General features: G+C 39.1%; 1 protein-coding gene across 3 annotated transcripts in view; it reads right to left on the reverse strand.

Annotated features, from left to right (window-relative positions):
* Positions 1-25,356, reverse strand: part of LOC112669845 (SPHK1 interactor, AKAP domain containing) — a 169,470-nt gene that overhangs the window by 30,661 nt on the left and 113,453 nt on the right. For all 3 annotated transcript variants that reach the window (XM_049101236.1, XM_049101237.1, XM_035721754.2), the window contains 3 exons: positions 11,010-11,069; positions 9,261-9,395; positions 761-1,016 (listed from right to left, as the gene is read on the reverse strand). In XM_049101236.1, coding sequence (XP_048957193.1) covers positions 761-1,016; positions 9,261-9,395; positions 11,010-11,069 — 451 coding nt within the window. The remainder of the gene's footprint in view (positions 1-760; positions 1,017-9,260; positions 9,396-11,009; positions 11,070-25,356) is intronic.

The raw sequence follows: 25,356 nt of genomic DNA on the forward strand, positions 1-25,356 counted from the left end.
CTCCACAGGAGGAGTAACCCAGACAGTTGTATCTAAGAGCTTCCCAGAGCATACAGAAGGAGGAAGGATGTTTAAAGCCACCTCCATAGTAAGCCTTGTGGCAAACACTTGCTCTGAAGTTTGGGTAGGACTTGTCTCAGGTAGTGCCAACAGCATCTGCTGTATCCCTTTGTCTTTGGCTAGGAGTGGGGAGGACGAACACATTGTTCACTGAGCTCTATGGATCAGTAAACCAAAGCTGTGAATAAGTGCTAAGTGCTAAGTACTCCCCTGGGTTATTTCCTTCTGCCTTTAACATAACCAGGTAAATATCATAGATATAGCTGAATATAATAAATGTAACAGTGCTAGAGGCACTATTCTACTCCCAAATAATGGATAAGGGAACGGGGGCTCAGAAGGACTAGGAACTGACCCAGGCTTCACAGTCTCAAAGAGGCTGTGCTAGGATTCAGGCCAGTTTAAGTTGGCTTCAACTAATAGGTGGCTTTGTGGTAGTCTCAGGGAAGATAACTTCCCTCCCTACGATAGTCTTAGGCTCTTGGCAGGCAAGAGGATGTCCATCAGCATCCCTAAAGCATCTTTAGGAAAATGGAGCCATCCAACCATTTAATCTAAGCGCATGAGTCAGTGGCCTCACTAGAAACTCGGTAGGTGAAGATTCTGATGCATCAGCCAAACGGACGTGGCTGAAATCTCACTCATTTTCATAGGGTGACTAATTTCAGGATGCACATTTGTTTTATGGGGCAGTTCTCACCGTTCCTCAAATCTTCCACCTCACTTTCCTCCTCCAAGTGCTCAGAGGCGGTGAGAAAGTCCTCCTCGATGGAAGACAGGGAACAGTTCGTGTCATCCTCCACTTTCAGGACGTTTGTTTCCAGGTGGAGCTGCCGCTCCTGCACCAGTTCCAGACCAATCAAAAATTTGTTGATCTCAAAGATGATGCAATTGGTACTGTTTGCCCTGTTCCCTCTCGCACACTGGACCAAGCAGATATCTGGCAGCCAAGGACACTGAATGTCGAGAGAAAAGAAGGCATTTATTGAAATAGAGAATAAAAAAAATAATCACTTCTGACCTTTCTTCTTCCACCAGTCTTCCTTGTTACAAGGAGTAGGGGACATTTAAAATATTTGGAATATCTTCTGGGCTTAGATTGATGAATTGCTTGAAAAAAAATTCAAGTGATATTCAGGCACACAGGGTACCTAGGAGAAAGTCTGACTTAGGGGAAACTAGGCCAGTTGTATCACATATTTCTGGGGTCTACTGTCAAAGCAAAAGTGGCAGTGGGCAAAGTTAAACAAGTTAAGGAAGACCTTCATCAGAGTTCTTAAAATAGGAAAGAGGGGCCCCAGAAGTGAGCTGGACCACAGCTCCACAGAAATAGAAGGCACTAGGGCTTTTAGGGGCTGGTGTCAGAGGGCTGTGGGTCATCTGTGCTTGCTAACTGGTTCTAGCCAAAGGAAAAGTAAATGTTTTTGCATCTGCATGGCAGGAGGTAGTTTTGCTCTGGCTCCTCCTGAAGCAGATCTCCATCTCCCATCCTTCCACAGAAGAAGGGACACCGTCTTCTTTGATGATCTTATTTCAGAGATGGCTCTTAGGTCTTTGAAAAAGATGCTCCCAGGCTCTAAAACTGTCATGAGGCCTTTAAAGTGATTTACATCGCAAAGGGGCAGAGAAATAATTCATAAAGATGTTTTCTAAAGTAAATGTTCTAAGGAAAGGGCAGTTAGTGCCTAGAGTCAGAATGAAGCCTAAAGTCGAGTTAAGCCGAGGGGAACCTTAAGGCTGTCTGGGGCGTGCTTCTTGATGAAACAGAACCCTGGTTTCTCAGGGATTCTCAGACCAGTATCTTTTTCTGCCTTGGTGATGTTCAGTAAAACCTCTGCCAGTATTTCAGTGTTTCTATTAACTACAGTTGGAATTTCTAATGCGTATTGTTCATCTGAAGAAGCAGACACAATGAGATATAAAGAAATCCACTGGAAGAGCACTAATTATCTCTAGAAGATCAGCATATAGGAAAGCAGTGATACAAAGGCTCAAATCGTTAGATGTTGTCCCTGTGAGACCTATTAATTCTGTTCTGTTCTAGAGTTTACAGACCATCTCCCTGTTCTCCACTACACATTTTCTCTATTCATATTGCTGTCCATTAGAAAGCAATAAAAGTTTCGATTGCTCGTGCACCTATTACTAGTAAACATATCTTGTGCATCTCGAGATTTTTATTATTTTTATAAAAGGAACAATACGCTGATTTGTAGTAAGTTTTAACAGAAAATTATTTGACTGGAAACAAGAGCTATTGGGGAGGAGAAAGCTAAACACATTTATATCCAAGTGGAATTTGAAATGTTTGGGGGAAATAGTTTATGTCTAAACATTTAGTTTATAAAAAGGATTATTTAAATCCTATGCTTATCTGCAATTAGAGTTAATTGGGTCTAATCCTACTTAACTTACATTTTGGAATCCTTGAGTTCTGAATATATGTGTGTGTAAGGGGTACGTGTAATGCACAGAAATACACACATGTCCACATCCATATTGTATTTCTGAAAGTAGTATATCTTTTTGTTCCATAAATATCATTTATTAATCTTTTTAGTTGAATATTATAATTAGAGTAATTCCAGGACTGGTGATTATAAAATGAAAAGTCCAATCATTCTCCAAGGGGTCCAGGGGGCTCAGAAACAGAATTGATCTACATGCTTAGGTAATTAGGTCTGTTTCTCGAGGAAGGGGGTTCATAACCCTGCTTTTCAAAGTGTGGTTGTAGACTAGCAGCCTTGGCATCACCTGGCAGCTTGTTAGAAATGGGTAATCTCAGGATCCATCTCATATCTACTGAATCAGAATCTGAATTTTCAAGAAAAATCTCTTTGTGATTCCACATGAATTAATATTTGAGAAGTGCTGATTTTATAGCTTTATTAAAATAAAGATTTTATTCATTTATTCATGAGAGACACACAGAGAGAGGCAAAGACACAGGCAGAGGGAGAAGCAGGCTCCACGCAGGAAGCAGGACGCGGGACTCGATCCTCGGATCTCAGGATCACGCCCTGGGCTGAAGGTGACGCTAAACTGCTGAGCCACCCGGGCTGCCCCCGATTTTACAGTTTTTTAATGAAATTCACAAAGGGTCTGAAATCTCCCACAATAATGAGGAACTACTGCTGTAGAGTAACAGTAGCTGGCTTGATTAATTTTATTTCCACTGAATTCAGATATAATACACTTACTTGAAATTTACAAGATACTTTCTGGGTGTCTATTTTATGCAAGGTATGCTGGGAGGTACAAACATGAATAAGATGGGGGGTGGGGGGCGGCCCGGGGGGCTCAGCGGTTTAGCACTGCCTTCAGTCTAGGGCATGATCCTGGAGACCCGGGATCGAGTCCCACATCGGGCTCCCTTCATGGAGCCTGCTTCTCCCTCTGCCTGTGTCTCTGCCTCTCTCTCTGCTCTCTCTCTCTCTCTCTCTCTCTCTGCGTCTCTCATTAATTAATAAATAAGATCTTTAAAAAAAATAAAGATAGGGGGTGGGGACTGGGATGTGGGGCACAGTATACTACCAGTGGATCAGGCATGAATAAAAATAATGAAGTCGCCATACTTATAGGTAAAAATGGTTGCATATTGGCCATTTCATATCATTGAGATTAAATATATATGACCTAGGGTTTTATATATTGTGGCAGGATTCAAAAGAGATATTAACAAATCAACATGACCAGTTAAGTAATACCTGAAAATAAACTTAGAGAAAGGACTGTGTTAAATGTGCAATGTTCCATGGTTATTGCATTCATAAAGAGAAAATATATTTTCTGAACAATGTTCTTGAAAGTAAATAAGCATCCTAGGAGTCTTAGGTAAATGAAGGCCAAACAATGCAGCCTGTAAAATAATGGTAGGTATTATTATATAATTTTTATTGTAGTCTATTAGGTGCTTTGAATAGCTTATTACCTTTAATGCAAACATTATTTCTATGAAGTTGGGGATGCCATTACTATCTTCTAGAGGAGAAATGAGGCATAGAAAGCTCCTTTGGAGGCTACACAAATATAAAATGCAAGAGCCAGCAGTGAAATCCAGGCCCATTGGGCTCCAATTCCTGTGTCCTTTCCAATTCTCTCCATGGCTTCCTGGTCTAATCAGCAAAACTCCAATATCAACCAAGGATGTGCAATTTGAAAAGGATGGTTTGCACCTCAACCTCCTCGAACTCATGCATGCCCAATAAAATTATGTGTTCACCTCACAGAAAGGACAGACATAGGTGTAGATCTTATTATTGTACATAATAAGCCTCTCAGAAAAAATTTTCTTCTGTAGAAAAATAATTGAATACATAACCACATCTTCTTTATCCATTTATCTTTCGATGCACAATGGAATATTCCTCAGCCGTTAGAAACGACAAATACCCACCATTTGCTTCGACATGGATGGAACTGGAGGGTATTATACTGAGTGAAATAAGTCAATCGGAGAAGGACAAACATTATATGGTTTCATTCATATAATAAATAAAAAATAGTGAAAGGGAATAAAGGGGAAAGGAGAAAAAATGAGTGGGAAATATCAGAAAGGTAGACAGAACATGAAAGACTCCTAATTCTGGGAAATGAACTAGGGGTGGTGGAAGGGGAGGTGGGCGGGGGGTAGGGGTGACTGGGTGGCGGGCATTGAGGGGGGCACTTGACGGGATGAGCACTGGGTGTTATCCTGTATGTTGACAAATTGAACACCAATAAAAATAAATTTATTAAATAAATAAATAAATAAATAAGGGGTTGGTAACAGAAAAAAAAGAAAGAAAAATAATTGATTTTACTTGTATTTTTCACTTAGTATTTTACTTGTCCACTGGCTGTCCTCATGATGATTTTTCTTAAGATATTTTAAAATCTTACACTAAGGCTCTACTAAGAATTGTTTGGAGAAGGAAAATGTAACTGTTATGCCAACTTCTCACTTGATGTTCACTGGTATGTATGCATTAGTTTCTCTTTTTAGAGAGAGAGAGAGCATGTGAGGGGGGAGAGATAGAAGGAGAGGGAGAGAGAGTGAATCCTAAGCAGCTCCATACTCGGAATGGAGCCGGACACAGGGCTCCATCTCAAAACACTGAGAGACCATGACCTGAGCTGAAATCAAGGGTGGGACACTTAACCAACTGAGCCACCCAGGCACCCCACTATTCGTTAGTCTTTTGAGACACATATGTATGGATAGTTGTGCATGTGTTCATATATATTTAATAATATCCATAAGAAATAAGGTCAAAGAGAATGCTAGACTAAGTAAGTTGCTCTCTAAAAGCAAGATGTCCAACTTATTTACTACCGTATCCTCAGTATGAAGAAAAATGCTAGACTTATATATATAGTATATTCATTCATTCAACAAAGGTTTACTATATTTACAATATTTACACAGGAATAACAGAGGTACATTATGATTATTTCCTTACATTTTTTCCGAGTCGTACAATTTAACTGCAAAATAATGTAGCAATATAAAGAAAGCAGTAGGGTCATTTGCTGAGTTGGAAAGATGAAGGCATGAATAAATAAAGAGAAAACTGTTCATAGATAATGAAACTCATCAGGAGGCAGAAGGGGCACTCTCTACATACATTATCCTTGTGACAATATCCTTGTACTTCTCTTCCCCGGATGAGCCTAGCCAGTTTGTAAATGGATGCTTATTCTTGGTGTGCCCAGTAGTCTACCCTGGTGTCTTTTTTTTTTCTTAAAGATTTTATTTATTTATTCATGAGAGACACAGAGAAAGAGACACAGGCAGAGGGAGAAGCAGGCTCCATGCAGGGAGCCCAATGCGGGACTCGATCCCTGGTCTCCAGGATCACACCCCAGGCTGAAGGCAGCGCTAAACCGCTGCGCCACCCAGGCCGCCCCTACCCTGGTGTCTTATTTTGCTCTATCACCTTTTTATTTGGGATGAAAGGGGGGAGGGAAAGATGGAGAGGGAGAGAGAAAGAATCTTAAGCAGGCTTCACGCCCAGTGCAGAGCCCCCGGGGCTTGATCCCACAACCCTGGGAGATTCACCTGAGCCGAAATCAAGAGTCAGAACTGAACGAACTGAGTCACCCAGGCATGCCTTATTTTGCTTTAAATAACATTTTCCTTCTACTTTACCTTCCTTCAGTTTTTTGGACATGGAAAGAAAACACACCACTTTGTATTTGAATAGTCCTTTTCAAGGTGCCTTCATATTATTTTATTAAATCATTATGACTAGTCTCTGAGAATGAAGAAAAGATATATTTTTTAAATATCCATTTTACAGAATAGGAAATTATAGTTGAGAGAAGCGAGGTCACTTGTCATCTGGACTACTGAAAATCTTCCGTATTGTAATTTCCTGGCATAAAGGTGCCAAGTGGTTTGTTGATTCCCTTCTTCACAGGGTCACTGGGAACAATAGCTCTGCCCTGGGGGTTGATCTAGACTTCTCCTAAGAACCCAGCTCAAGATTCCCTGGCCAATAGCTCCATTTTAACTTGTGGATTAACAGGTAACTAACTCTCATGAGGCAGGACAGCCACACTGAGACTATCCGTGAACAATTAGGTACTGGGTATGGCTGGCTAACATGGGATTCAATATTGATACACTGCCCCAAAATTACTGCTCTTTTAAAACACATGGATTAAAAAAAAAAACATGGATTGTGGTACCTAGAAAATGAGGTAGGGCTTTGGGAGACTGCAGAAGGGTGAAGTGGTAATGTAAGAAGTGGTGGGGACTCTTGGGACAGAGAAGAATGAAATGTTTAAGAGTGTTACAGCTCACAGACAATTCTTGATAGCTCTTAGGAAAAGCATGCAGGATGTTAAGCATGTTTTTGATGGATGATATTTAATGAGTCCTGGGCAATCTGACTTTCCCTGACCCCAATTAACATCTGTGTTTATTTTGGGAAACAAAACATCACTCAGTCTTCTTCTGGTTCTCATACCCTGTGGGGCATCATGTTTTGGCTCACTCACAATCCAAGTGATTTACATGGAGTTAATTGACCTCAAACTCCGAGGTGATCCAAGCAGGTGACCCAGCCTGCCGGTTGGAACACTGCATTCCTCAGGCGATTGTGATTGGTTCAGAAATGGACATATGGCACATGGGAACCAATAGAACACAATTAGACTTTTGCTGGGAGCCATCTGGAGGAGACAACTCACTTTTGCTTAACTTGAACCCAAAGGGATAGTGACTTTTCCTGGGAAGAGACTGTCTGATAGCAGGGGAAGGAGAGAGAAAGCCCAAAAGAGGAAAAATCCATGTCCTGATGACACTGTTCAAGTCCCACTAACAATCTACCTATTAGCTATACTATTTTTATGCATAATCTAATTTTCTGTCATATTTAATTAAAATCCTAATAGGACTGGTGCAGATATACTATTTTAAAACTCAGATTTGAAAATTCCTATTGGTCATCATACCTTTGCCCAGTATACAGAGAAAGCACTAGAACCATTTCTGTTTTCTCTTTTCTTTCTCACTAAGAAAATGTGTTATTAGATTGACCAGGAGAAATTTTGTTCCTGTCTTTTAAAAAAGTATTTATTAGAGAGAGAGAGAGAGAGAGACAGAGAGAGAGAATGAGCAGGAGGGGCAGAGGGAGAGGAGGAGAATCCCAATCAGACTCCACACTGAGCACGAAGCCAAGAAAGGGCACAGTGGGGCTTCATCCCATGACACCAAGATCACCACACCAGAGATCATGGCCTGAATTGAAACCAAGAGTTAGAGGCCTGATTGCACCACCTGGGTGCCCCTTTTCTAGTCTTTTTCTTTTTTTTTTTTTTTAATGAGGATTTTGGTTTTCTTTTTTTTTAAGATTTTATTTATTTATTCATGAGAGACACACACAGAGAGAAGCAGAGACATAGGCAGAGAGAGAAGCAGGCTCCATGCAGGGAGACCGATGTGGGACTCGATCCCAGGACTCCAGGACCACTCCACTTTGACCCTGGGCCGAAGGCAGGTGCTAAACTGCTGAGCCATCCAGGGATCCCCCCCTTTTCTGGTCTTGATTACCAAGTTGTAATAGGCTGTGTGCAAATTTTTACAAAGCATCTGGAGTAGATGCAAGAAATAGTGGGTAGGTATCTGAGTTTTTTGACATTTGGAAGGACTAAAAAATAAAAGAATATTTTAAAATTTTCCATAAAAACTAGAACCCAAGAAAGAACAATTGAAGGAAAACAAATGTGCAACATTTTAATCTGTAGCTGTATTATGTGTCACTATCAGCATAACTTATTTGGGAATATCCACAATCTTCGATATAGTATGCCTTTAGAAATCTTATATTTGTTTCTGCAAATCAACTAAACAATTTATAGTTGTAAAAACTTGTCTTCAAATAATGTTATAACGACTCATCTAATAGCAATGAAGATCAGTGCACTGAATGAGAGTAATATTATCTGAATTCCTGCTTTATTTTTAGTAACGTTCATTTCTTTCTTTCTTTTTTTTTAGATTTTATTTATTTATTCATGAGAGACTCAGAGATAGGGAGGCTCCCTGTGGGGAACATGATGCGGAACTCAATCTAGGGACCCTGGGATGACACTCTGAGCCAAAGGAAGACACACAACCACTGAGCCATGCAGGCATCCCAATAATGTTCATTTCTTCTAGGAATTTTACTCTTTAAGGACTCACTCACTAACTCACTTTAGCCTTTCGAGGAAACTCATTTTCTGTCCATGGGGTTGCTATCCTGTATTTATTAGCCTGGCTCATTTGGTATATCCTAAGAAATAAATATAAGAAGAAAGAAGGAGCTAGGATTCTGGGACCATACGGTATGAATTAGAATTTTGGTATTGTTTGAGAAACATAAAATGAGTCTGTTTTTTTTTTTATTATTTAATAGATTTGAAGAAAACCAAGATAACTAGTCATTCTGTGCCCAATGTGTCTGCTCTAGTTTAGGTGCAAGTTAGCATCATGAACTTGAGAAGATAATAAATGTTAGGAGTTGAGGTAAAAGAAGCTCTGCCAAACTCTTGAGTGGCATATTCAGAAGAAATACAAATGAGGACTTTTTGATTACAAAGAGATTTTGAAGTCTTTTGCTATGGGAGCTTATTTGTAGCATCTATTTGAAGTTCATAACGACTTGTGCCAAGAGTTGACCATAGATAACCTATCACTAATGAATATCTTATCAAGAGCTTACATCTCTTACCTGTGAAACTTCAAAATCTGCCTGGATATTTCCAGATGTTAACCCACTTAGAAGGACAATTTCATTTTCTTTTGGCTGTTGGACGTTCATGGAGCTGATGAGTTTTGGAAGATCTGGTGAAACATTGACCAATTTCTGTGGAGGAAGAGATTAGTTTGTTTAGGTGATTTCTTTTCACCTCCAAAGCACTACCCCAAAACTATTCACTTGCAAAAATAATATATAACTTATACAAATGATAGATTAGATAATATACTAAGATTATTACTAGAAGAGGTTGTATGAAATTGATGCACAAAGGTTTAGATTGGAATAGAAAATTACTTAACCATAAAGCTTTAAAAACTTTTTAGTTCTAAATTTTCCAAAGTAGACATTTAATTACTATTACAGCACAGGTATACATAGTAGGATTTTTATCCTCTTCATAGTTGGAATAAGAGACTTATTGACTATAATCATCTATTCTAACAGAGTCAATAATCATAGTATCAATAATAATAATTTCCAATATTCATTTCACTCTATGTACTAGGTGCTATGCTAAAGACTGTACAAGTTACATCTTAGTACACTTAATTCCCACAACACCCCCATATGGATTAGGTAACATTATTACTTCCCTTTTTACACATAAGTAGTCTGAGGTCCAGAGATTAGTTTACACACGCTCATATAGCTAAATCAGTGCTAAGTTTCTACTCTTAGCCGTAGCAGAAGACTGTCTCAAATCACTCATATAAATCTTCAAACACACAGTCCAAGATGCCAACTTGCTTTGGTCTCTCCTGCTGTCTCTTTGACAAACTCTGTCTGCACCGTAAGTCCATTAAATGAAAGCATATGTACAATTTTTCCTCCCAAATCCCTCCAGTACTACACAGATGAATGATATTTGAAGCTCTGTGGAAATCTATTACGGATAATCTGTGTGGGCAATTAGGTCTGAGAAGCTTCCAACCCAGGTGCAGCATTGTCAAGAAAAAAACATTACAGGAATAACAGTAATCACAGGCCGACTGTTCTGATTGCAAAGCTGCAAATGGTGTGTTATCACACCACTATAATACCACTATTTGGTATAACTACCAAATAGTGAGGTCAAACCATCTTCAACTTTGGGCATTGAAAGGATAACCACATCACACCAATTCTTCCTATCAGACCCCCTATTGCCTCTAGTTCCAAAGGACTGAGGGGACCTTCAAGTACTTGCATGCTGTCAAGGATTTACATCAGGATCCTCTCAATCTTGTGAGTTGGAATATGTAGCTGCTGCAGAATGCCAAGAGTTTGAGCCCCAGTTGAGTTTAAGACTAGGAAACCCAAGTTAGAGACAAAACGTTTGATCAAAGCAGCAGGAGGGACCAGACCTGAGAGCCACAGAGAAGGGCTGGCTGGTATCAAGCAGGTTTGGAAAAACTTTGGAAATGTCATCTCAGGCAGGGTGTTTGAGAGCAAAGGAGGTGGGGGTGGAGAAAGCATCTAGCAGGGCCTGGGGGTAGGGGAAAGCACCTGTTCAGAGAGCAGCCCAGTTATCTTGGGAAAGCCAATTTCATGAATACAACGAAGGCAACCTGCATGGGAGGTAGCAGGGAAAGGGTCAGGAAATGGGTTGTGGTGAAGCCACCCAACCAAAGAGTCTCTAATTGAATGAGTGTCATTTATAGGTGAAGTCATGTCGGCTCTCTGGTTGGCCCAGCAAGCCTTTGTTATGAGCTCCTGGAGAGCTCGTGTTCCCAGGGTTACCTGCTGCAGGTGCTCTGTGCTGCATGCATCCTTGTTCACATCCAGGTTCACGAAGCAAACCTAGGAAAAAGCCCCAAAACAGCCAAATAAGTGAAAAACCTGGCAGTTCTTTTAGAAGAAAGCATGGAACCCATTTGGGGCAAAATATTTGAGGGTCCTGCAAGTTTCGTACAGTTGGTCTGGCCCAGAAACAGCCGCTGTACCTTTGGGCTTCTGTGCAAAACACTCACACCCTAGTCACAATTCCTCTGACCCCACCGCACGCCCTCTTCTGTTCATGGCCCCACAAAAAGAATGATCTTTCTGTATTCAAGTCAATGTAAGTCCCAACAAAATCTTCAGACTTATAAAGGGTTATCCAATCTCAAAAATAGGAGAAAAGATACTATGTACTCTAAACCTCTGATTTTAATTGCAATAAACATTTATCTCCATTTATCTTTTTTTTCTCATTTCTCCCTTCTTCTCTCATTTTCGAACCAGTGCATGATAAATGGCTTCTCTTTGTTTCATGGTTTTCATTAATTTATTTAATCCCATTGTATACTTTGCTTCTTTTTAGTCATCTTAGATAAATGTCTGAATAAGCTAGAGTATGAAACCAAGAGCAACAATATTAAAAAATAATTCAGAACAAGAAGAAGAAAATTGTAGTTTAAATTTCAAACACAGCCCACAGAAAAAAATCTACTATGGACATTCGCATGGAGATAGGGAGAAGAAAACTTAAAACATAAAGAAGTGAGATATATTATTTTCCTTTCCCCTTTAATGAATAATTTAACTTAATTTAAATCTTATTTATTTACTTATTTATTTATTGAGTACAGGTGACACACAATGTTACATCAGTTTCAGGTGTACATAGTGGTTCAAGCTTTTTACTCAAGTTGATTTGCTCATATAAAGCTGATAACATTATTTGGATATTTAGTCAGATGTCTGGACTTATGTAAGTGCTTAGAAGCATATGGGGCCTTTCAATTTCAGTTGTTTGGGATTATGGTTTCTCAGAATCCATCCTTTCTCTTTTTGAGGTCAAAAAACATTATTGGAAGATTTGGGGTGAGCCTTTAAGAACTACACTAGTTATATATTGCAAAAGTGTAAAGCTCACTACTGATTTATTCCCTTCAATGGAATATTCTCTGGTTTTCTGAACTCACCATATCCTTGCAGCATATCTCTAGGTTACAGTATGTGCTTGTTAAGAATAACCTGATAGGCATTTGTGGGAAGAACTGCCATTCACACTCTCACTCAGAGGCTCTCCTCCATTGGTTTAATAGGATGGCTAACTAGGAACCAGGCATGAGTTCCTTCAGGGGTAGCACAAAAGAGAGGCAGGGATAGTAGATGGTGCTTGGAAGGAGTTCATGTTTCAGAGCAGTTTGTGAATATTCATACAATAATTGGAACTTTGCCCTTGGAAAACTGGTTCAGTATCTGTTCATGTTCAGGGGCTCTGAATAACGTGCAGCTGGGACTGCATTTACTAACTGATTAGACAGTTTTCCATTCACCTTAAAGAAAGGTGCATTATCTTAACCTGGCACCCAAGGCTCTTATCTTCTATTACGGGGGGGGGGGAGGGTGGGGGGGAGGATAATGCAGAGACCAAGAAAAGGCATCTATAGTAATTACTTCTCTGTCCTCAGATATGGTCTTTTGTTCTCTGAGATGAACTTTCTTCTCTTGATTCATTCTGGGCTGTGATGTGAAACTGGCTACGTTTGGAGGAAATTCTCCACACTTGCCAGCTAGGTCAAGACTAGAACAAAATCAGGCATAAACCATCACTTGCTCATCTTTGGCACATGTATCTTTCCATATCTTGGTGGTAGAGGATGATCCAGATTTTTAGAACCTGATGTATATACAATTTTTGAAGAACTTTTTTAAGAAAAGGAAAAGCAAACTGAACTGAAATTCTAAATTAGATGTAAAGGTGAATATTCATTTATTTAGGAGAAGAAAAGAAATCACAACAAGTCTCAAATTTAAAAAGGGTGACAAATATCACAAATGTGACAACTTACAGAAAAATGATATTTAATCCCCTGCTCAATACATCTCCACAATACTCATTCCCTACACTTTTGGCTCCATACTCTTTGATCAGCTTTTCATATGGCAGATGTTTTATAATATTTTATTTAAACAAAACAGAAAGATAATTCAGTCTTAATATTTTCAGTGGATTTTTTCAGCTTCACAAACTTTTATTGATAATATCTTGTACACTTCCCAAGTTGTTGTCAAATTCAGTGGGAAACCACTCCAAAATTTCTTTCATATATGAGTTGTTATAGGCATACTCACTCTTAATATTATTACAAGTTCGTGCTCTACAACCGTGAGAATTTGGATAAATTCTCTTTTGTTTGATTCCCATTAAAAAATTCAAAAAGCATATGGTGCAATTATAATTTTCAAAGCTATCAAGTAAATTTACTGCAGGAGAGAACTTCTTTGTTGACCAGGCATCAATGAGAACCCAGTCTTGTGTTTATAAGTTCACATGTCTGATTGGGAGAATTCTCCACAGACTAGTTTCTGGCAAATAGATCTTGTTTTCTCTCCACTCTCTACATATTTCTAGTGTTGGAAACAGTAGGACATACCTTATATTGTGAAACCACTTCTGACCTGATACCTTCATGTCTCAATCTCTGGCAGAGTTCCCACTGTCAATGGTAAAAATATTCCTGAGAGCCATCACTCCACAGGCATGGCTAGCAATGGCTTTAATTATACACTAAAGTGACCTCAAGCCACATAAAGTTATCTCATGTAAACACAACCACACTCAATTTCCAAGCCAGACCCCACACATGTTTGTGGGTCACTCCAATGACTCTCAACATAATAAGATATAGTGGGAATCTAATTGGAAAGAGATAACTGTAGTTAAAATAGCTTCCTTTTGAAAATTTCTCAAAAATATATAACCATGTGAGCTCCTGGGAGAGTGGCCTGGGCACCAGATGAGCCCTGAATTTTCAGCTTTGATGATTTTACAGTAAATCCACATCCTGCTAAAATGGTCCATGTAATGGTATCGCTCTCTTTATTGTCCACTCTTTGTGACCTTGAGATCTTATTGAGATTGAGGCACCCACCAACATTGAAGTCCAAAAATGAGAAAAGCTTGTGCCCAGAACAGCTGGGGAATGGTGGGTGTAGGGTGAGAGGTTTGTGGAAGTTGATAGAACAAAGAGCTCCATGTTTCTGAGACGTATGGTTCTGATGCTGGGTTCTGAGAAGACAAACAATACCAGGTATTGTTCTTACTCTCACGGAGTTATGGTCTGGAGGCAGAACACATTTCTTAAATCTATGAAGCACAATATTAAGTATTACAGAAGTGACAGGCCTACGTGCTGGAGAAGGAAGGTGGGAGAACGAGGTCAATCACAAATGGCATTGCAGAGAAGGCTGGACTCAAGGTGGAGGAAGCAGGACATATCTAAAATGGCACAAACAATGAATAGATGAAATCCCTCTGATAAGCACCTGTTGAGTGACAGTAAGAGGCTCTGAATTAATTAAAGTGAAGAGAAGGAGAAGATAAAGGCTGTGAAGTCCAAGGCAAGAGTCACGTCCTAGAGAAATTCCAGAAGTGAGGCCAAAGTTGGTGAGCACAATGCCTTTCTTTCTACACTATGAAGACTCTGGGCATAATTCTGCAAACTTTTTAAAGAGTTGAAGTAAAGAAGAAATCATAATTTTATGCTCTGCTCTCTGTGCAATAAGGGTTGAGAAAGACCTGAGGGTTTTTTGAGATTGAGGCATCTACCAACACTGAAATCCAAAAATGAGAAAAAGCATGTGCTCAGAACAGCTGGGGCATGGTGGGTGTGGGGTGAGAGGTTTGTGCTGCTGAACAGGTGAGGCTGCTCCCTGTGTTACCATAGGGGGTTAAAAGGAAACTTTTAGTAATGGAAGTTGAAAATACACTTCTAGGGGTTTAGAGTGAGTGTTCCATGTCAAAAATATGAAAGCCGGGGAGACTCCACACTATGGTTCTATGGGCTGTGTGTCAAGAGGGGTCCCTCAGGTTCTGGAGAGAACTCCGTGGGCAGGGAGGTTGAGGCTGTATGTCAGAGATAGCAACCAATTGGGAGTAAGATGTGAATTCTCTGTGTTGACACTTCATGTCACACTGGAGTGATCTGTAAAATGCCCAAGTGTCCAAATCCAAATATACCAAATGATCTGAGGAAATATTTTTTAAGTATGTGAGTTTACTTAATAATCTCTTGCACATAGTTCATTTCCCTTCAGCCTTCCCTAGATTATTTATTCATGAAGGCAAGCCCTGAATTCTTAGTATTTAGCAAAGCCTGACACTTGGTAGGTGCTCAATAAATGCTGATAAAGGCACATGCACCCATGGAGTGGAAGCACTGTCTCAGTTATCACAGGTGTCATCCCTGTAATAATTGTTTTCCTTATTTACGTCGTGAATTCCAATGTTTTCAATAAACAAAGTTTTCTTCCAGTAAGGATATAAGGGAATAGATGGAGAAGTTATAGAATTAACCAAGCTAATGTTAATCCAGAAGTTGGTACTATTTAAAGTACTTAGATTGGCTTCTTTGTTCTGTGAATAAGGATTTGCTAAAACAAAACAAAACAAAAAAAAACCTTAAATGTTGAGAACTACAATTGGTAATAAACACATGTAAAAGGCATTAACACTTTTCTTGCAATGGAAGCTTCTTTCTCTTCTCGGAACCTACATTTCATGTTGTGTCTGCACGTGTCCTTGTTTAGACCAACTGCAGACATACTCAGCCGAGGCAGATGGAAACACAAACCATCACTGGGAGAACACAGACACTTCTTTTCTTGCCTTCTTAACAAAGCAAATTATGAGGTTGTATGGACCTTTCAAATGCAAATGCCTCTCTTCTGTCATTATTACAGTTTTAAAATAAAATGTTGGAAGAATAAGTATAATTGAGAACATGATGTCACTTTATGATTTTGGTGTTTATGCTATCTAACGGAATACTCTTCCAAAGTTACTTGTACATCCTAACCATTTTAATGTTCATAGGTAATAATGCTGTTTTCTCTGTTTAGTATTATGGGTTATCTAGTCAAGCAATATCAATTATTTCATATAAGTTCCTTTTCATAAATAGAGAATCATGTAAGCATGTTTAAAAATAAAATTTCACTATGGAGTTTTAGTAAATACTGATATAAGATATATTCTGATGTAGGAGTGCCTGGGTGGTACAGTTGGTTAGGCATCTGACTCTAGGTTTCAGCTCAGGTCATGATCTCAGGGTCCTGAGATCGAGGCCCCATCAGGCTCCCCATTCAGCATGGAGTCTGCTTAAGATTCTCTTCTTCTCCCTACCCCCATGCGTTCTCTCTCAAATAAATAAATAAGTCTTAAAAAAAAGAGAGATGTATTTTGGTGTAAGAAATTGTGAGAAAAAGGTTAACATTAAAATTTAATATAATAAACTGTGCAGAGGATCCATGGGGAAGGGAGGAAAAACTGAATGGGAAGTCATCAGAGAGGGAGAAAAACCATGAGAGACACTTAACTCTAGGAAAAAAATTGAGGGGCACCTGGGTGGCTCCGTGGTTGAGCCTCTGCCCTCCGGCACAGGTCGTGATCCCTGAGTCCTGGGATTGAGTCCTGCAGTAGGCTCCCTGCATGGAGCCTCTTTCTCCCTCTGCCTATGTCTCTGCCTCTTTCTGTGTCTCTGATGAATAAATAAATAAAATCTTTAAAAAAAGGAAGCGAATAGAGGGTTGCCAAGGGGGACGAGGGAGGAGGAATGGGGTAACTGGGTGACAGGCATTAAGGAGAGAATTGATGTGATGAGTACTGGGTGTTATACATAACTGATGAATCACTGAATATGACATTGGAAACTAGGTATGTAATATATTTTGGCTAATTGAATTTAAATTAAAAAAAAGAAGGGCAGCCTGTGTGGCTCAGTGGTTTAGCGTCACCTTCAGCCCCGGGCATGATCTTGGAGACCTGGGATTGAGTCCCACATCGGGCTCCCTGCATGGAGTCTGCTTCTTCTCCCTCTGCCTGTGTCTCTGCTTCTCTCTCTCTCTCTGCGTCTCTCATGAATAAATAAATAAAATCTTAAAAAAAAGAAAATGTAGTAAAACAAGAAAAAATAAATAATTTAAAACAGGGATTGTAATTCATAGCACCTTTTGTGCATTAATTGTACCTAAATGGTTTTAAATATTTATTATGTATTTATTGTAGAAGTCAGACAAAAGCCATTTTAGGTGAGACAAAAACGTATAAGACAGAAACAATACTGTATGTCATATACAAAACTCAGGTTTGACATTTTGAATTAAAACCACAGAAAAAGGGATCCCTGGGTGGCGCAGTGGTTTAGCGCCTGCCTTTGGCCCAGGGCGCGATCCTGGAGACCTGGGATTGAATCCCACGTCAGGCTCCTGGTGTATGGAGCCTGCTTCTCCCTCTGCCTATGTCTCTGCCTCTCTCTCTCTCTCTCTCTCTCTCTTTCTGTGTGTGACTATCATAAATAAATAAAAATTAAAAAAAAAACTCCTAGAAAAAAAAAACACAGAAAAAGAACTGATGACTGTCAAGGACCAACTCTCATTGTGTGTGGACAGTTTTATTTTTTTTATGGACTCTTCAGATAATTAATGTGATAGTTGAGAAATGCCATTGCATTATGCATCCAGGAGGGGTAAATCACTAAGCCAGGGGTGGCATGTCAGCAGGTGTGTGGTCCAGAGGGTGGGGCCTCTGACTTCTGCTGGGTACCTTCTCATCTCTCCTGAAGTCAGCTACCGCCTGTGAAGGCAAGGTAATCATCCTCTATGGAGGTCTTGCTTAGAAAATGTTAATAAAAAACATGATGTCAAATTGCCTTTAAAATCTGAGCATCTGAATGTTGACTATGATCAATTATATACTTAAGTTTTATCTTAGAGGAAGCTCATCCCTTCCTTCGGCAGCTTCTAACAGTGCAGCCATCTGGCCATGCAGAGAGGATGGGATCTCTTAATTTGATGGTATCAAAATGCTGATTGAGAAATCTGAAGAAAAAATTGCCTCTTTTCTTACCCCAACCAAAAGGCTCCTATTAGATTCAGGACCCCGGACCAAAATTATCTCTGAAAGAATATGGGATTTCCCCTTTGTTAGTATTTTAGACCAATGATAACTAACATGGCGATTTATGCATCAATGTTGTTATGCCATAATGCTGTCAGACACACAACATTTGGAATGATAACTGCACTTGTGTCCAGTTATTATTGCTTTAAAATGATTGTGGTAATTGCACAAAATGAAATCTAGAGCTTTACTTTCACTGGAGACTGTCCAATTTCTGCTTTTTAAACTGTCAATATTTTATTTTCTTTTTATTTTTTTTTAATTTTATTTTTTTTTAATTTTTATTTATTTATGATAGTCACAGAGAGAGAGAGAGAGAGAGGCAGAGACATAGGCAGAGGGAGAAGCAGGCTCCATGCACCGGGAGCCTGATGTGGGATTCGATCCCGGGTCTCCAGGATCGCGCCCTGGGCCAAAGGCAGGCGCCAAACCGCTGCGCCACCCAGGGATCCCTTATTTTCTTTTTAAACAAGATTTTATTTATTCACGAGAGACACAGAGAGAGAGACAGAGACACAGGTAGAGGGACAAGCAGGTTCCCTTTGGGGAACCCGATGTGGGACTCCATCCCAGGACTCTGGGATCATGACCTGAGCAGACGCTCAACCACTAAGTCACCTAGGCGACTCTAACCTGTCAATATTTTAAAAAATATCTTTGAATTGCTGTTTTGAAGGCAACTATTCAAGCAGTTTGCGATGAGAGACTGAGTAAAAGATATAAGAATTCCTAAACAATGACAGGTATTTTAACTAGCCATACATAAAGCCAATTTTATTGCTAACCTAAGTATGCTACTCAAGAAAATTATTCATTTTCCCACTATTTTTGTTGTTTCCAAAGACATTTCTTTGGGAACAAAAGGATATACTTATATACAATATCTGATATACATTTACCAGTTAAAGAACACACTATATTTATTTTATATTTCCATTTTAAAGATGTGCTTTCCTGAGATATAATTCACATACCATGTGACTTACCTATTTAAAATATACTTTAATGGTTTGTATTATATTCACAGAATTGTGCAACCATCACAACCAACTTTAGGATATTTCTTCATCCACAAAAGGAAATGCATTTATTGGCAATGAATATCCATTTCTCCCCCCAAAATCCTCCTCCTAGCCCTAGGCAATCACTCATCTTTCTATCTCTACACATTGGCCTATTTTGGACATTTCATATAACCAGAGTCAGTCATTTGATATGTTTTTGGGTGAATGATAATTTTTTTAAGGTTTTACTTATTTATTCATGAGAGACACAGAAAGAGAGAGGCAGAGACAGAGGCAGAGGGAGAAGTAGGCTCCAAGCAGGGAGCCCAATGTGGGACTCAATCCCGGGACTCCAGGATCACGCCCTGGGCCGACAGCAGGTGCTAAACCACTGAGCCACCCAGGGATCCCTGATAAAATTTTCTACAATGTTTTGATTCCACAATTCTAGACATGACAATGCTATGCTCAGCATGCTAGGTGCAGTCACTGTCCGTCACCACCCAACTTATACAATATTATTTTTTAAAAGATATTATTTATTCATGAGAGATACAGAGAAAGAGGCAGAGACATAGGCAGAGGGAGAAGCAGGATCCCTGTGGGGAGCCCACTGTGGGACTTGATCCCGGGACCCCGGGGATCATGACCTGAGCCAAAGGCAGAAGTTGAACTGCTGAGCCACCCAGGTCCCCCTTATTACAATATTATTGACTATATTTCCTATTTGTGCTTTTCACATAGTGACTTATTTATTTTATAACTGGAAGTTTGTACCTTTCAATCACCTTCACCTATTTCACAGATCCTCTACTTACCTCCCCTCTGGAATCTGTGTGCACGCGCGCGCGCACACACACACACACACACACACTTTTTGACCATAATTTTGTCATCTCTCCTCTCTTCGGTGATGAGAGCTTTCTCTTGTCCTCTTCTTCCACTGAAAGGAGTAGTTTTAAGGAAAAATGGTGCCCAAGGATGGTGGGGACAGAGATGAGTCAAATTTCCCTTGGAACAGAATTTATCTGGTAGTTTTACCTTGTTTGTATTTTATATTGAAGGGAAAATGAGTACCTGATAGACTTGGTTCCACCTGTCTTACTTTTCTCTCACAGAGGTTATTTAGATTTCTAATACATAAAGAGTTGAGATAAATTTCTGAGCTCTCGGGAGTCATGCTCTGGAATAGTACAAGCAAAGAAAAGCCAAATGTTGATCAAATATCAAGCAGATGAATCATTACAGATGTCACGGATGATGGTGAGGGACTCTCTATTCATCATCAAACCTTTGATTTATTTTTGAATCAAGATGACTTTTCAACTCTTCACTTTGACTACTGCAAGTAAGCCACAGAAATCTATTAACAAGTTTAATAGGGAAAATATTTTTTCTGGGGGTATGTAGAGCATCTATTGAGCAGGGGAGAGGAGGCAGAGAATTCATATCTTCTGATAGATGAGATGGACCTCAGGAGGTGGTAGTTGAGATGATCTATTTGCTGATCCTAAATCACTCATGGCCAAAACATGAAATTCTTTTCCATTATCAAGTTAAATATGATGATTTTATACATATTATCCCTCAAAATTCATTGTACTTACACTGTTTGTTTGTTTGTTTGTTTTTAATAAGCTCATACCACTCTTGGATGATTTCAGTTCAAACCATTAACTATCCTTAATCTGGATAAGTATGCTCAAATGAAAGCATGACAGAGGAAACAGGGCTGTTCCTGAATTATGGAAGCCAGGAATAACCCAGATCCCCAAAGTATGATAAAAGAACTAACAATCAAGAACTGGAGAAGCAAGTAGGCTATGTATGAAAAACCCACCTCGTTTTCAAATATTTTTAAATAACTGTGGTTTCCATGTAGAGGACACATCATTGCTCAGGGTGTTAAAGTTCTGTAAGTTTTACCAAAGAACAATGGAGAAAATTCCAGACATGGAAAATGACTTATCTATGTCGACTCTTTAGCTGGCCCTTGGGAGAATGTGCTCGCCTTATATGGCTGAAACATTTTTTTCGTCTTTAAGGCAGAAGAGGCAGGGGGTTGTGCTTTGCCTACACACAAGCTGAGCTTCAAAGTCCAGCTCTGTGCTTGCTAGATCCTAGTCTAAGGGGGAGATAGTAAAATACTTTACAGAATTTCTAGAAAGACTAAATGAAATATAAAGTAAAGAACATCAGAGAATACTGGGTGACATTTTATGATTTCTGGGTTATTGTCCATAAGGCTGAATTATTTGAAGTTGCTGTTCATAGTTTGCACAAAAATGTCAATTTCACAAGGCCCAATTTAATAATTTGAGGTAGAATATTTAAAAAGTGCAGCTATTTCTGAGATCATAAAGTGATTAAAATTTAGGTCCTTGCATGTAGCTACTCCCACTTCTACTCACATCTTATTTACTTGGTATAAATCTTTGTTCCCATTTAATTATGTACACATTATTTATTGATGAAAAACATTAAATCATTTTTTTAAAATCTTCATTACTTATGTTTGGGGTAAATATAAATACCGATAGCCACCTTGAGTGTTAGGGCTATAAAAGATTTAATTAAGAAATGATGTCCTTCTTGTTCCCAAGAGAAGTAATGACTTAAATGATCTAAATGCACACCATGGGTATGAGTGCTGCCTGGTATCACACACCATAAAGCCAGTGGATGATTCCAATGGACATAAAGAAGGGAGCCAAGTGCATACATGGAAGTAAAAAAAAAAAAAAATTCAAGCAGAAATGTAGGCAAGTTAAAAACATCAACCACTGTCTAATTATTATCATTTAAGTCCTTAAATATGAATGGTGCTATTTGAGAGAACTTACAGACCTAGACACAACAGCGTCTCTTTTATTCAAAGATCTTGAATCAGGATGAGGAAACACCAACTTTTATCTATACAAAGGAACCACTAGGATCCAATGCATAATTCCAATTTCTTTTTTTTTAAAGGATTTTATTTATGATAGAGAGAGAGAGAGAGAGAAAGAAAGAGAGAGAGAATGAGCCAGGGGAGGAGCAGAGGGAGAAGGAGAAGCAGGCTCCCCACCTGAACAGGAAGCCCAATTTGGAGCTTGATCCCAGGACTCTGGAATCATGACCTGAGCCAAAGGCAGATAGATGCTTAACTTGTGGAGCCACGTGAGCACCCCCAATTTCTTAATACAGTACGTGAAAGCTTATCAGTTTATATAAATGTAAATGTAATGTAATATAATGACATGAAAGTAAATATTTCATGGTTTTAAATTTTGTAGAAATTTTTGGTGAAAGAAAGTCATCCGGTTTCATTCTTCTGTATGTGCTAACCAGCTTTGCTTTTCTTTTTCAGGTTTGCTTTGGCTATTTGGGGTCTTTTGTGGTTCCAAACAAATTTTGGGATTGCTTGTTTTAGCTCTGTGAAAGTGCTCATGGTATTTTGATAGGGATTGCATTAAATATGTATATTGCTTTGAATAGTATAGACATTTTTTTTTTTTTTAGTATAGACATTTTAACAGTGTTTGTTCTTCCAGTCCATGAGCATGGAATGTTTTTCCATTTCTTTGTGTCCCCTTCAATTTCTTTCGTAAGTGTTTAATAGTTTTCAGAGTACACATCTTTTACTCCTTTGGTTAGGTTTATTCCTAGTTATCTTACTCTTTTTGGTGCAATTGTGAATGGGATTGATTCCTTGACTTCTTTTTTCTGCTGCTTCATTATTGGTGTATAGAAATGCAACAGATTTCTATATGTTGATTTTATATTCTGTGACTTTGCTGACTTCATGTATTAGTTCTAACAACTTTTTGGTGGTGTTTTTTGGGTTTTCTAAATCGAATATCATGTCATCTACAGAGACTGAAAATTTGACTTCTTCCTTGACAATTTAGATGCCTTTTATTTCTTTTTGTTTTCTGATTGATGAGGCTAAGACTTCCAGTAAGATGTAAAATAACAATAGGGAGAGTGACCATCCCTGTCTTGTTCCTGATTATAAGGGTAAAGTTTTCAGTTTTTCCCCATTGAGGATGATATTAGCTGTGGGTCTTTTGTATATTGCCTTTATGATGTTGAGATATGTCTCACTTATGCCTACTTTGCTGACGATTTTTTATTAAGAATGGATGTTGTATGGGTGCCTGGTTGATAAGTTGGTTGAGCATTCAACTCTCATTTTCAGCTCATATCATGATCTTGGGGTCCTGGGACTGAGCCAAGTGTGGGCATTGCTCAGCAGGGAGTCTGAGGATTCTCTCTTCCTCCCTCTCTGCCCCTCCCCCGCTCACATGCACTTTCTCTCTCTCTCAAATAAATAAATAAAATTTTTAAAGATTTTATTTATTTATTCATGACACACACACACACACACACACACACACACAGAGAGAGAGGCAGAGACACAGGCAGAGGGAGAAGCAGGCTCCACGCAGGGAGCTCAATGTGGGACTCGATCCCGGGTCTCCAGGATCAGGCCCCGGGCTGAAGGCGGCGCTAAACCGCTGAGGCACCCGGGCTGCCCTCAAATAAATAAATAAATCTTTTTTTTTTTTTAATAAATAAATCTTAAAAAAAAAAAAAAAACACCAGATGTTGTATTTTGTCAAATGCTTTTTCTTTTTTTCTCCTTCACTTGATAGGATCATATGGTTCTTATCTTTTCTTGTATTAACCTGGTGGATCACGTTGATTGATTTGTCAATACTGAACCAGCCCTGCAGCCCAGGAATACATCCCATTTGCTCATGGTGAATAATTCTTTTAATATACTGTTGGACTTGATTTGCTAGTATCTTGTTGAGAATGTTGGAACCATGTTCATCAAGGATATTGGCCTGTAATTCTCTTTTTTAGTGGGGTCTTTGGTTTTGGAATCAGGGTAATGTTGAGAATGACTTTGGGAGTTTTCCTTCCATTTCCATTTTTTGGAACAGTTTGAGAAGAATAGATATTAACTCTTCCTTAAATGTCTGGTAGAAATCTCCTGGGTAGCCATCTGGCTCTGGGCTTTTGTTTGTTGGGAGATTTTTGATTACTGATTCAATTTATTTGCTGGTTATGGATCTGCTCAAATTTTCTGTTTCTTCCTGTTTCAGTTTTTATCATGTGCTTGTTTCTAGGAATTTATTCATTTCTTCCAGATTGCCCAGTTTGTTGGCATAGAATTTTTCATAAAATAAATTTAAAATGGATGAAAGACCTAAATGTGAGATAGAAACCATCAAAATCCTAGAGGAGAACACAGGCAGTAACCTCTTTGACATCGGCCATAGCGACTCCTTACTAGACACATCTCCGGAGGCAAGGGAAATGAAAGCAAAAATGAACTACTGGGATCTCATCAAGATAAGAAGCTTATGAACAGTGAAGGAAACTATCAACAAAACTAAAAGATAGCCTACAGAAAAGAAGATATTTACAAATGAGATATCTGATATAGGGTTAGTATCCAAAATCTATAAAGAACTTTTCAGGGGCACCTGAGTGGCACAATTAATTAAGCTTCAACCCTTGGTTTTGGCTCAGGTCATGATCTCAGGCTTGTGAGATTGAGCCCCATGCCTGGCTCTGTGCTCAGTGCAGAATCTGCTTGAGATTCTGTCTCCCTCTCCCTGCTCCTCATGTGTGTGCTCTCTCCTTGTCTCTCTTTCTCTTTAAAATGAATAAATAAATCCTTTTTTTAAAAGAAGGACTCATAAAACTCAACACCCCCAAAACAGATAACCCAGTTAGAAATGGACAGAAGACATGAACAGATATTTTTCTAAATAAGACATACAGATGGGTAACAGACACATGAAAAGATGCTCAACCACTCATTATCAGGGAAATACAAATCAAAACCATGATGAGATACCACCTCACACATGTTAGAAAGGCTAAAATGAACAACATAAGAAGTGATGTGTTGGTGAGGGCACAGAGAAAGGGGAGCCCTCATACACTGTTGGTGGAAAGGCAAATGGTGCAACCACTCTGGGAAATAGTATGGAGGTTCCTCAAAGAGTTAAAAATAGAACTATCCAATGACCCAGCTATTGCACTAGTAAGTATTTACCCAAAGGATACAAAATTATAGATTCCAAAGGTACATTCACCCTGACATTTATAGCAGCATTACCAACAATAGCCAAACTATGGAAAAGAGCCCAAATGTCCATCAACTGATAAAGGGATGTGGTATGTATACACAATG

This window comes from Canis lupus, chromosome 25 (genome assembly GCF_003254725.2).
Source record: "Canis lupus dingo isolate Sandy chromosome 25, ASM325472v2, whole genome shotgun sequence".
Lineage (NCBI taxonomy): Eukaryota > Metazoa > Chordata > Mammalia > Carnivora > Canidae > Canis > Canis lupus.